Source organism: Herpailurus yagouaroundi, unplaced genomic scaffold (assembly GCF_014898765.1).
Source record: "Herpailurus yagouaroundi ecotype Mexico unplaced genomic scaffold, PumYag 210, whole genome shotgun sequence".
Classification (NCBI taxonomy): Eukaryota; Metazoa; Chordata; class Mammalia; order Carnivora; family Felidae; genus Herpailurus; species Herpailurus yagouaroundi.
Window position 1 is genome coordinate 7,200,597 of NW_024412441.1, and position 12,762 is coordinate 7,213,358.

At 37.2% G+C, this 12,762-nt stretch overlaps 1 protein-coding gene across 3 annotated transcripts in view; it reads left to right on the top strand.

The window, feature by feature from the left end:
- PSME4 (proteasome activator subunit 4) overlaps window positions 1-12,762 on the top strand; it is a 99,335-nt gene that overhangs the window by 67,040 nt on the left and 19,533 nt on the right. For 2 of the 3 annotated variants that reach the window (XM_040453734.1, XM_040453736.1), the window contains exons 28-40: window positions 773-982; window positions 2,069-2,205; window positions 2,903-2,956; window positions 3,690-3,819; window positions 4,719-4,800; window positions 5,926-6,079; window positions 6,620-6,689; window positions 7,691-7,816; window positions 8,374-8,526; window positions 10,254-10,358; window positions 11,167-11,258; window positions 12,019-12,150; window positions 12,513-12,721. In XM_040453734.1, the coding sequence (XP_040309668.1) occupies window positions 773-982; window positions 2,069-2,205; window positions 2,903-2,956; window positions 3,690-3,819; window positions 4,719-4,800; window positions 5,926-6,079; window positions 6,620-6,689; window positions 7,691-7,816; window positions 8,374-8,526; window positions 10,254-10,358; window positions 11,167-11,258; window positions 12,019-12,150; window positions 12,513-12,721 (1,654 nt within the window). The remainder of the gene's footprint in view (window positions 1-772; window positions 983-2,068; window positions 2,206-2,902; window positions 2,957-3,689; window positions 3,820-4,718; window positions 4,801-5,925; window positions 6,080-6,619; window positions 6,690-7,690; window positions 7,817-8,373; window positions 8,527-10,253; window positions 10,359-11,166; window positions 11,259-12,018; window positions 12,151-12,512; window positions 12,722-12,762) is intronic. The other variant, XM_040453735.1, reaches the window with a different exon arrangement.

Here is a 12,762-nt window from a genome sequence, read left to right on the forward strand (position 1 = left end):
AAAATAACATAATAGCTCTTTTCATGAAAATGGGGTATCTTTGAAAAGGGTACCCCGTGTCATCAGAATCATTCTGATTAATTCAGCGTCTATGAGTAAAAAGTACACAGTATAATAAAGTAACCTAGTTTTTATATACTTAAAATACATCACAACCAGATTTTAGAAATTATTCCAGACATGCCCTAAAATGCTAAGAGTGGCATATTTTATGGTCTCCGTGATATAATTGTAGTAGAAGAGAATTGGAACGGAAGCTCTATTTTTAAAAACAACAGGTTGGGGCGCCTGGGTGGCGCAGTCGGTTGAGCGTCCGACTTCATCCAGGTCACGATCTCGCGGTCCGTGGGTTCGAGCCCCGCGTCAGGCTCTGGGCTGATGGCTCGGAGCCTGGAGCCTGTTTCAGATTCTGTGTCTCCCTCTCTCTCTGCCCCTCCCCCGTTCATGCTCTGTCTCTCTCTGTCCCACAAATAAATAAAAACGTTGAAAAAAAAATTAAAAAAAAAAACAAAACAGGTTTACATTTCTGTGTTATCTTACTAATAGCTATTCTTTGAGCTAATCCTCTAGTAGATGATTTAGGGAAAATATTACTGAATGCGAATTAAAGGTCAAGTTCAGGTTTCTAAAAGTAACATGTTAAGTGTGTGAACCTATTTTACCAACCAGTATCAGACACTTAAATAGTAGTAAATTTAAAAACAACTCATAGGTGAATTGACTACAGCTAAACGGTGCTCTTACTTCCCATATTAATTATTTTTTCCTGCAGGGTGCCTTGTATTGTCTCCTTGGAAATCACAGTGGTGTATGTTTGGCAAACCTTCATGATTGGGACTGTATTGTACAGACGTGGCCAGCAATTGTTTCTTCTGGGCTTAGCAAAGCTATGTCCCTGGAAAAACCATCAATAGTGAGACTATTTGATGATCTTGCAGAAAAGATTCATCGGCAATATGAAACAATTGGCTTGGACTTCTCAGTAAGCAAAAACCATTTTTTTAATTCAGATTAACATTTGCTTTCTGTTTCCTTTTTGTACTCAGTAATCATTATGGTAGGTAGCAGGGTGGAGTGTGAATTTGGAGCCTGGCCAGGAGATAGGTAGGAGGTTTTTCTTCCAAGAGGCAACAAAAGGTTATTACACTGTTGCATTTACCATTATTCTTTGTATATGCATGGGCTCGTTTTTTCAGAGTTGATTATATTTTAGAAGGTCACTCTTAATAGTCAAAGTCACATAAGTTTAATCAGAGGGTTCATCATTTATAGTGATGAATATTAAAATTGGATGATTTGACACATGAGGAAGGCTATCAATTTCAGTGGTGCTCATATGGAGAGATATAGCAGGTGCATATGTATACACCCATCATAACTGAGGGTGGATAAAAGTGGTGTGAGTGCAGATGAATTGCCTTCTTCTCTAAAGTAATTGTGTTTGACATCCATCCTTTGGTTTGAAAACCACTGCTCTAAACATATTCCTTTTCTGTAAAACATAGTCTTGTTATTTGCAGCTGTCATTAGATTATGTGTGTTTTTTTGTTTTTTTTTTACGATTTTATTTTTTTAAGTAATCTCTGCACCCAGCGTGGGCTCAAACTCAAAACACTGAGATCAAGAGTTGTGTGCTCTACTGGTTAAGCCAGCTAGGCTCCCCAGCTTATGCTTTCTTTAAAAAAAGTTTTGGGTTTTTTTTTTTTTTAATACATAATTTACATAACAAAAAATATACTGTTTTAACTTAACACAATAGCATACTGTATATTCACAATAGTATATTCTCAGGGCTCTGCAACCATCACTACTCTCATTTCAGAACACTGTCATCACTCAGAAAGAAACCCTGTACCCAGGAGCAGTCACTGCTCTTCCCCCAGCATTCCTAGTCCCTGGAGATCACTAATATGGAGTCCCTGGAGATCATTTATATGGAAATGGAATCATACGATAGGCGGCCTTTCGTATCTGGCTTCTCTCTCTGAGCATAACGTTGTCAAGATTTGTCCATGTTGTAGCATGTATCAGTACCTCACTTTTTCCCCTCGCTTTTCTTTTTTGTAAGATCCCGAAGTCCTGTGTTGAAATAGCAGAATTACTTCAACAATCAAAAAACCCCTCTTCCAACCAGATAATGCTTAGTTCAGAAGAAATTAAAGAAGGACTTAAACGCCAACAAGAAAAGAATGCTGATGCCCTGAGGTAATTATGAATGCCCATTTTATCCAGATAGATGGCATTAAAGACAGCTGGTTTTAAGTATTTCTGAAATATAGATGCACCATGAATACCTCATGAAATTTACACATTGATTCTAAAAAAATACAAACTCTTAGGAAATAATTATTGTGAAGGTCCCTGTGTTACTTTTAGCTATAGAAGTGGAAAACACCATCTTAAAATTATCTCAAAAGACTGGTTTTAGATTTCTGGAACCCAAGCAGTTCAGTGCTTCAGTGATAGCATTCAAGCGGGAGCCTTTCTAGCTTGATTTTTGTCTTTGCCTTATGGTTATGCATATTAATTTTTTTCTAACATGCCTACGTAAGAATAAACTATTATAGCCTACCTTGTGTATACCTAGAGTGCCATATAGGTAGACCACTTCTAACATTGATTACTACTCACAGGTTTACTTTTGAATATCTGTTGGGAACAGTTGTACCTAGAGCTTTGTGTTGTTTTCTCTCTGCTGTTCGTGGTCTTTTCCCACCATCTCTCTTCACCCATCTGCTTTCATTCTGGCTTGAGTCTCACCACGCCTTTTATAGTCTGGTGATAGCATGTAAGAGAATGGTGAATTCGGCTAGAATTTGAATTTATGTTACATTATTTGATGGTCGTCTTTGTGCTGTATTAAAACAATACCTCACCTGAATTTTTTTTTTTTTTTTTTAAGGAACTATGAAAATTTGGTAAACACTTTATTAGATGGTGTGGAGCAAAGAAATCTGTAAGTGCAAAATTTTTTTTTTTTTAATGTTTAATTTTGAGAGAGAGAGAGAGACAGAGTGCGCAAAGGCAGGAAGGAGCAGACAGAGAAGGAGACACAGAATCTAAAGCAGGGTGCAGACTCTGAGCTGTCAGCACAGAGCTCGATGCAGGGCTCGAACCCATGAAACCGTGAGATCATGACCTGAGCCGAAGTTGGACGCTTAACCGACTGAGCCACCCAGGCACCCGTCAGTTTTTTTTTTTAATGTTTATTTATTTTAGAATGAGCACGCGCTTGTGAGGGGGGCAGGGGCAGAGAGAGGAAGACAGAATCCCAAGCAGGCTCTGAGCTGTCAGCACAGAACCCAATGCCGGGCTTGAACTCATGAACCAGTGAGATCATGATTGAGCCAAAATCAAGGGTCAGATGCACTGAGCCACCTAGGTGCCTACAAAATTTCTTCTTCTTTTTTTTTTTTTTTTAAGTTCTCAAAGCTTTTACCTTAAATACTGTAGGAGGTTTCTTCCCTGAAAGCAGTGAATGACTGTGTCAGAAAAAATTACAGTCTGATTCATGAATTGAAAGAAAAGTAACAGGTGAACTTTGGGGCTAGTGATAGGAGTGGTGTTCATCACTATATTTATTTTAATTCTTAGGATACTTAAAATTGCAATGTTTCAAATACAGTTTAAAAATGGTTTCAGGAGTGATATGTTTTGTGATTTTTTTTTTTTTTCTCTCTTCTTTTTAGGCCTTGGAAATTTGAACATATAGGCATTGGGCTTCTGTCTCTACTCTTGAGAGATGACCGAGTGTTACCTCTTCGTGCCATACGTTTTTTTGTTGAGAATCTCAACCATGATGCGATTGTAGTCCGAAAGGTACTCTATTGTAACTGTAGTCTTGGGTTTGAGAATTTTTACCTCACCTGAAGCTCTTAAAGTCTTCCCAAGACACTTTGCCTTGAAGTGTATTGATTTGAAATTTATCATTGTTGGTTCAGGGATGATAATTATGTAAAAAAAAAATTTTTTTTAACGTTTATTTATTTTTGAGAGAAAGAGACAGAGCATGAGGGGGAGAGAGACAGAGAGAGAGGGAGACACAGAATCAGAAGCAGGCTCCAGGCTCTGAGCTGTCAGCACAGAGCCTGACGCAGGGCTCGAACTCACGAACCGTGAGATCATGACCTGAGCCGAAGTTGGACATTCAACCGACTGAGCCACACAGGCGCCCCGGGGATAATTTTTTATCCAACAAATATATGAGGACATGTTCAGGCAATGTGCATTTCAACACTGGGGATATAGTAGGGAACAAATTTATAGATTCATGAGAAATACTGATTTTGAAAAATTAATGACAGGTATGAAGTCTTACAGGAAGGGAAAGATAGCTGAGGATACAACTTTTTGGTTTTATTCACAAAGTATTAGAGGTGGAGTATATAATGGGGCTGACCCAGCCAGGTGCATTAGAGAAAGACCTTCAAGAAGAAATGTCTAGGCTAAGATTTGAAGTATGAGCAGATATTGGTTTAACAAAGAAAGTATGGAAGTTTCCTAGGCAGACTAGCACAGGTGAAAGTAAGAACGTTCAGTGACTCATTCCCACTCACATTTAGCACTCACATGGCTGTGCTGCCAGATGTCAACAGATGAGGCATTTACCTGCTTTTGAAAGAAGCAGAATCCAGCCTCTGCTTTGATCAAGACAGGCAGCTAACTATTCAAGAGATTTTAAAATGTTGATACATGTACCTTACCTATTTCTTTTCTAGATGGCAATCTCAGCTGTGGCTGGTATTCTTAAGCAGCTCAAAAGAACCCACAAAAAGCTGACCATCAATCCTTATGAAATGGGTAAGTACTACCAAATGTAATTAATATGCTGTCTCTCTCTCTCAAAATAAATAAATAAGCTTAAAAAAAAAAAATAGATGGACTCTCGGGCACCTGGCTGCCTCAGTAGGAAGAACATGCGACTCTTGATCTTGGGGTTATGAGTTCGAGCCCCACCTTGGGTGTAAAGATTACTACAAAAAGAAATAAATACACCTTAAAAAAATAGATGGAGTGTATGTCTTCATAATAACATGTACCTTTTGCATACTGTCCACAAACATAAGTTATCTACTTATTTTTCTAACCAACCAAGCAATATACTAATTTATCAAACTGTGTTTCACAGACTTAAAATAACATTAATTACCAGATACCATTATCATTAATGTATCACTATGTTAAGTGTTTCTCTGTGGGTGGTAGGATTAGAGGCAAGGTTAATTTTTTTCTTTATTCCTTACTATATTATCAGATTTTCTGAATAGTAATCTAATGAGAATGGTGCGCAGAAAAAATAATGAATTAACTTGGTTTTGGAAAGAAAGATGTCATTTCTACTCCTCTGGCTTCTGTGACATTCGGACAGCTGTCTTTAGTCCTCTCCCACCCCATCTTTGGGAGGAGAGTGTATTTATGCACCACCATCTTTTTGGGGGAACACTGTAAAGTGGTGTTTACTACATGTGGGAAAGACTTCCATTACACTCCCTACTACTAACCTTGTTTTATCCTCATTTGACACACGTTTGTAGGTCCCATAGTAAATGAATATTTAATGGTTCCAAAAAATGTGCATGTATAGAAAGAATGTCAAACTACACACGGTAAAATGTTACAATTTGGGGCATCTGGGTGAAGAATATATGGGGATTCTTTGAGCTCTTTAAGCATGAAAATAATTCAAATCTAAGGGCTGAAGTATGTATCATACTTAATCCTCTACCCCCCCCCCCCCAATTATCCCATTAATGAGTAATGCCTCCTATATATGTGGTCTTGCCTTGAGCGAAGTTTGATAATCTTGTTATGAAGACAGAGTCACACTAGTACTATTGATTAAAAGTTGAGAATCATTATTGCATGCATTTTTATTCATTTTATTTTATTTTTAAGTTTATCAGATGTAATTGTCTCTTCCTCAAGGTGGATATTCTAAACCTACCCAAATTCTTGCTGGTGATAGGCCTGATAATCATTGGTTGCATTATGATAGCAAAAGTATACCGAGAACCAAAAAAGAATGGGAGTCAAGCTGCTTTGTGGAAAAAACTCACTGGGGATACTACACCTGGCCGCAGTAAGTGGCAGCTTGCCATGTACATCGTTAAACAGCTTGTCTAGGATATAATTTGTTTTATCATTTTGGATGTTTGGAGAGATTCAGAGGCACTTAAAGCAGGTAGAGGTACATGCCACCAAAAACACACAATCTCTTTCTTTTTTCTTCTTCCTTCTTCTTTTTCTTTTGCTCCTACTAATGCTATGTATGCCTCAGTCCTGCCTTTTTCTTTATCTTTCCACTGAAACCCTTAGCCTTCTTAGTCCCACCCTTATGCATCTAAGGAGTTGTTAATAGCTGCTCTAAATTATATTCTTACCAATCACTATTACATATGCCTGAACCAGCCCAGAGAAATACTTATTCTTATTGTTGGCTCCAAGGACTTAATGTCACACAGTGACCAGATAGATTTTTAAGGCCAAGATTGTTAGCGATGTACTTATACCGCCAAACTTAGCATCTGATTTAGAGTTCATTAAAAGTGCCTTCTAATGCTCTCTATGAAGCTCTACTATTTTTTCTATATGTATTACAAAATCAACTCTTACTGTGTAGGAATATGGTTGTTTATGCTGGTGTGGAAGAGCAGCCTAAGCTGGGCAGAAGCAGGGAAGATTTGACAGAGGTGAGCATTCCATTTTCACTGTGTGTAAACACTTACCCAGTTCACATGAATCTTACTTTGGGCTTCTGATTTGTTTTCAAACTGAGTTCAGTGTATTTCAGGATATCACTAGGTAAACACTGGTAAACATGTACTCCCCATTCTGTTAGGGCCTATTGGCAAAAGTCTTTGTATTTAAGGTTACTCTCATGTTACTACCCCCACTTTACCTGGGTACTGCTTTATATAATTATCTGCATGTTGCTTGTATCAGTTCTGTGTGGTAAGAAGCTTCTTGAGGGCAAAGATAATGCCTGGTTTTTAGGTGGGTTTTTGTTTATTTGTTTGGCTTTTAATTTTTTATTGCATATAAATGCTGGATACTCAGTAATTAGATGTTTGCAGATTTAAGTTGAAACCCCTTTGTTTTCATAAAGCTTATTTCTCCACCATTTTGAAAGTTGGTTAAAGACTTGTGAGTTAATGTGTTTCTCAAGTAAGTTAATGATGTAGCGCTTTTTTTTTTTTTTAAAGTAAGCACTGTGTTTAATGTGACGTTTGAACTCATGATCCTGAGATCAAGAGTCCCAGGCTTTACTGACTGAGCCAGGCAGGTGCCCCTAGCGTTTATTTTATAATTCAACAAAGTTTACCTTTTAACTTGTGATGTTTTATAAATAATGGAAATAATTTGTTGGGGTCTGGTTTATAGTTTGGGGGGTTTTCCTAAATTATACACCAGAAGGCACAATAGCTCTGTCTTCATTTCACAAGCAGCCTGATTATGGAATTCAAACTTGAAGGTCTGAAGGAAAAGTAAACTATTACGGATTTAGCATTTCTAGCTGATGATATTATTTTGGTTGTAGAAAGCCTCTATGAGAAGTAAAAACTCTACAACAAAAATAACAGCCTACTGTTGATAATTAAAACTTTACAATTGAATTTTGATGTTTCAGAATCCTGTTTTTAAATAGATCTTAAACCCTGAATGTTGTTTTGTTTTTTTTTTAACTTTATAGGCTGAACAGATTATATTTGATCATTTTTCTGATCCTAAATTTGTTGAACAGTTAATTACTTTTCTATCTTTAGAAGACAGAAAAGGAAAAGATAAGTTTAATCCTCGCCGTTTTTGCCTCTTTAAGGTAAATGTGTTATTTAATATCCTTCTTCATAAAGCTTAGTGACTATCAGTTTGTTGGTTCATAAGTTTTAAAGTCACAATTGAGTTTGGCCATCTGCCGTCTTCATCTAAAATGGCTCTGGAAGTTACCCCAGTCATATTGATCTTAGCTTAAAGTCTAGGAGTTTTTAAGAAAAGCCTTTAATATTTATCTCTAATATTTGTAATTAGCAGCCTAAGGAGAAACCCACAAGACTAAATGCATTTGATGTTCATTTGAGTTTTTTGAGGTGTATGATACTTTTAAGGTCAGAAAGGTTACTAACTTTGATTTCATTCATTATATTTTAATGCGATATGTAAAGTAACAGTTTTGATTTTAATTTATAGACATTGGTAAAGCTTTTCTACACTTGATCTTAGCCAAAAGGCTGAGAAGCGATTGTTAAAGCATTTCTAAAGGGAAGAACACTTGGGGTTTTATAACCACAGTAGTAATGTAAATAAACACAAGCATATTATCATTATAATGGAGTCATTTGAACACTGAAGAACTTTTTGTTGTTGTTGTTTTTATAGGGCATATTCAGAAATTTTGATGATGCGTTTCTGCCAATTCTGAAGCCCCATTTAGAACGTTTGGTTGCAGATTCACATGAAAGCACCCAGCGATGTGTTGCAGAAATTATAGCTGGTTTAATCAGAGGTTCTAAGCATTGGACATTTGAAAAGGTGATGTATTTGTGCAGCACATTCCCTGTTAAAGCTATAATACCCACTTATGTAGTAGTTCCCAACACAGTAAGTATTAATACTGAAAATATGAAGTGTTCAAATTCCATATTGCTTTTGAGTGTAGATCACAAACTAGTGGTGTAAAGGCAACATTCATTATCTTTTGGAATTTGAATTATTTGCCATCACTAGAAGAAGAACCCTAAAAAAAGATTTCAATTACTCTTGAGAAATGGGAAGATCCTGATACTGGTCTTACATTATTGCATTGCCTCATGTGTGCCGGGCATGGGCTTCTCCCCTCATGAGGCGTTCTCTAGCTTCTCATTAAATCCTTTCTCTTAGGGGATCCTGGGCAGCTCAGTCAGTTAAGTGTCCAACATGATTTCAGCTCAGGTCATGATCCCAGGGTTGTTGGATCCAGGCCCACATTGGGCTCTGCATTGAGAGCGTGGAGTAGTCTGCTTCAGATTCTCTCCTTCTCTCTCTGCCTCTCCCCGGCTTGCGAGTGCACATTCGCACACACATACTTCCTCTCTCTCAAGAGTAATAAATAAACATTTTTTTAAAAATCCTTTCTCTTAGCCTTCTTGCTCATCTGCATCACTCGTTTAGTCTTACAGTCTGAGTCTGACATCCTTTTTTTAAGTATCCCTCTTTTTAATTGATAGATTTAGTTTTACACACCTACCCTAAGGTTAGTTTCTTAGCAAGATGGACTAGATTGAAAATATCCAGAATGCGAAAATACAAGGCAGGCCACCATTTCCTCAAGGAAGAGATGCAGCTGCTGGTTTTGGCAGACTTAATTATGCATACTTGTTGGAATTTGTAATATTGCCTTTTTCTTGTTCACATATCATGAAACAGTTTTATTTAAACATGTCATACATATCCTTGTCATCCTGTCTCTGTCATTTTGTAGTTACCTCTTTTCCAGAGCACATCTCCTTTCTTTATTAGTTGTTCATGGTACAGCTTTCCCCGCCCTCCCACCGCCACCTCAACGCCTGATGCTACCACTGGAAATTTTATCCCAATCCCTCCCTCCCCATTTGTCCTATGTAGGTCCTTTTGACTAAAGTGCAGTCCCTGGACCTGCAGCATGGGCATCACTCTGGAGCTTGTTAGAAAAGTAGGATCTCAGGTCTCACCTTGATCTAATGAATCAGAATCTGCATTTTATCAAGATCTCAAGGTGATTTGTATTCTCAGTAACCTGTGAGAAGCATCTATACACATGTATTTGCAGTCTCTGTATAAGAGCACTTTTAAAAGGCTTTTTATAGTAATCTAAAACCTGGAACTTGAAGATTATACTTCAGGCTAATACTGAATTGTATTAAAAAGTCGTTGCTTCTCATATTAGGACTTAATCAAGTGACCTCGATAAGTATACAAAACTTAGAAAAAAGAGGTTTTGTTTCAGTCTAGTGTACTATGTTACTCAAGATTTTTAAAAGGAAGCTTTTCAGTAGTATGAGATATTGTAAGGAACCATAAAAGGTGTCTCCTCTTTTCTGAATAGTTCACTTTTATACATGGGTATTTATGATGATAACATGGTGAAGTTACTTTTCCTGGATTATGTGCGTGTTCTAAGAAATAATTCAAATAAGTATCAGATCATGTATCTGTGTGTATTTCTAGGTAGGGAAAGATGGTTGGAAAGAAATGTTCTGAGTATGTCATTAACTTTTCTCCATGTATTTCGTTTTGAGTAGGTGGAGAAGCTTTGGGAGCTTCTTTGCCCTCTGCTTAGAACAGCACTGTCCAACATTACAGTAGAAACTTACAATGACTGGGGAACTTGTATAGCGACATCCTGTGTAAGTGCTGCTTCTTTTTGTGTCTAACTGATCTATTCAAACTATTTCATGCCCTTTCTTAAGACCTGTGAAATCTCATTATATCTCCTGAGTCTTGAAATTTTTCTTCACGTTTTTGTCATCTAACATAATTAAAGATGGCTGTTTAGCCTTTCACATAAACCTTGAGTGATAATTCTTAAGTGATTATTAATTACATCTTCTTTGTCATGGTAATGCATTCTTAGATTAAATGGCAAATTGTATCATATATCTGGAAATGTGACTTACATATAGTAAAAGCCAGATGATACAAGGTTATATAGATGTTACTTTCCACACTAAATATGTCCCTAGCTTGTAAACTTTGATTTAAAGACAATCCATTTAGCTAAGAACAGTTTTCTTACTATTAGTCTTTCTAACATGAGCTATATTTGGATTTGACTAACCTATGAGTTTTAGTTTGATTTTCTCCCCTCATACTTGTATTTATTTATAATACTGCTAAAATAACAGGATCCAGGGGCTCCTGGGAGGCTCATTGGTTAAGCGTCCACCTACTGGTTTCAGCTTAGGTCATGATCTCACAGTTCGTGGGTTTGAACCCTGCGTCAGGCTCCGTGCTAACAGTATAGGGCCTGCTTGGGATTCTCTCTTTCTGCCCTTTCCCTGCTCATGTACATGCTCGCTCGCTCTCTCTCTCTCTCTCTCTCTCTCTCTCAAATAAATAAACTTAAAAAGAAAATTTTTTAAACTAACAGGATCTGGTATATATAGAAAATTGTAGGACCCCTCTTTTTATTGTTATTTTATGTTTTCAACACAGGAAAGCAGAGATCCCCGGAAACTTCATTGGCTCTTTGAGCTACTGTTGGAATCACCATTGAGTGGTGAAGGAGGATCCTTTGTAGATGCATGGTAAATAAAAAGAAAACTTACAAGGTTAACAAAAGATTTTGCAACAAAAGATAACAGCTTTGCTCTTGATGTGTAAATGGAAGTGAACTGTCTATACTCCTAAAGGCTAGATGATGTAACTGTTTTCTTGTGAGAGATGAATGATCCAGTTCAGTACAATTTATGACACTAAGTAGAGTTATTTCTCCAGCTGGGAAGAAGTAGAAATGGAGGCAACCTGAGCAATTCAGACAAAATTTAGATTCAGCCATCTCCGCTGTCAGATCTTTTCTTTGGGGGCCGCTTTTTTATGCCATGACAACACTAACTTCTTCATCACATCCTCTCCTTTTTCACTCTTTCTTATTAGGAAAGAACAGAGTAATCCTTTCAAGGAAAAGTATTCTTGGTGTGGGATATAAGGAGCTGGAAAAAATTAGTAGACTAGAGAAGGAAATCTGGGTAATCTTGTTAACAAGAACAATTTGTTGCTATTACTATTTAATGGGGAATATTCTGATGCTTAGAAATCAATTCATATTCTCAAGTCAGTATTTCTTTTGATTATATAGTAGTGGAGAGGAAATGAGAATACAGAGAAAATGATGCAGTAAAAGTAATAAAATCTTCATAAAGGTGCTGTTTTGAATTGTCCATTTTATTATTTATTAGGTAAGAAAATGAAACAATTTGAAGTAGAGTCTAGACTCCATTAATCTATACTGTCATATGGAAAGGCAGGGACAGGCTCTAACACAACTGTCCTGTGCTTTAATTCTAGTCGACTCTATGTGCTGCAAGGTGGCCTTGCCCAGCAAGAGTGGAGAGTGCCGGAGCTATTGCACAGACTACTGAAGTACTTGGAACCCAAACTCACCCAGGTTTACAAAAATGTTAGGGAAAGAATAGGGAGGTAGGTATTATTTTCTCTGTGGTATGGTATACTTCTTGAGTTCTTTTTTTAAATTAAATTTTAGTGTCTCATAGTACTGGTTATGTTATATTGAATTCCATGGTACTCTTCAAGTTGTGTTATATATTGTGTTTGGGACACTAGACAGGAGGCCATCATGTAAAACAGGACAGCAGTGAGCTCATAAGCCAGAGGTGAGCATTTGACTGGTTCTCATTGCCTCCAAATTCTAGGCACAGCACGAGAGACTCTCTCACAGGAGTCATCATTCAAATATTTATTTTGCTTGGGTCATCGCTTTTGAACCTTAGTTTTATTGATAATGTGGGATTTCTTCTCATTATACATATTTCATTTCACAGTGTGCTGACCTACATATTTATGATAGATGTTTCTTTGCCAAACACGGCGCCAACAGCATCCCCTCGGGTCCCTGAGTTTACTGCTCGAATTCTAGACAAACTGAAACCCCTCATGGATGTGGATGAAGAAATTCAGAACCATGTTATGGAAGAAAATGGAATTGGTGAAGAAGATGAACGAACTCAAGGCATTAAACTCTTGAAAACTAGTGAGTGGCTAAAATTAATAGAAACTCACTTAAAGACAGAC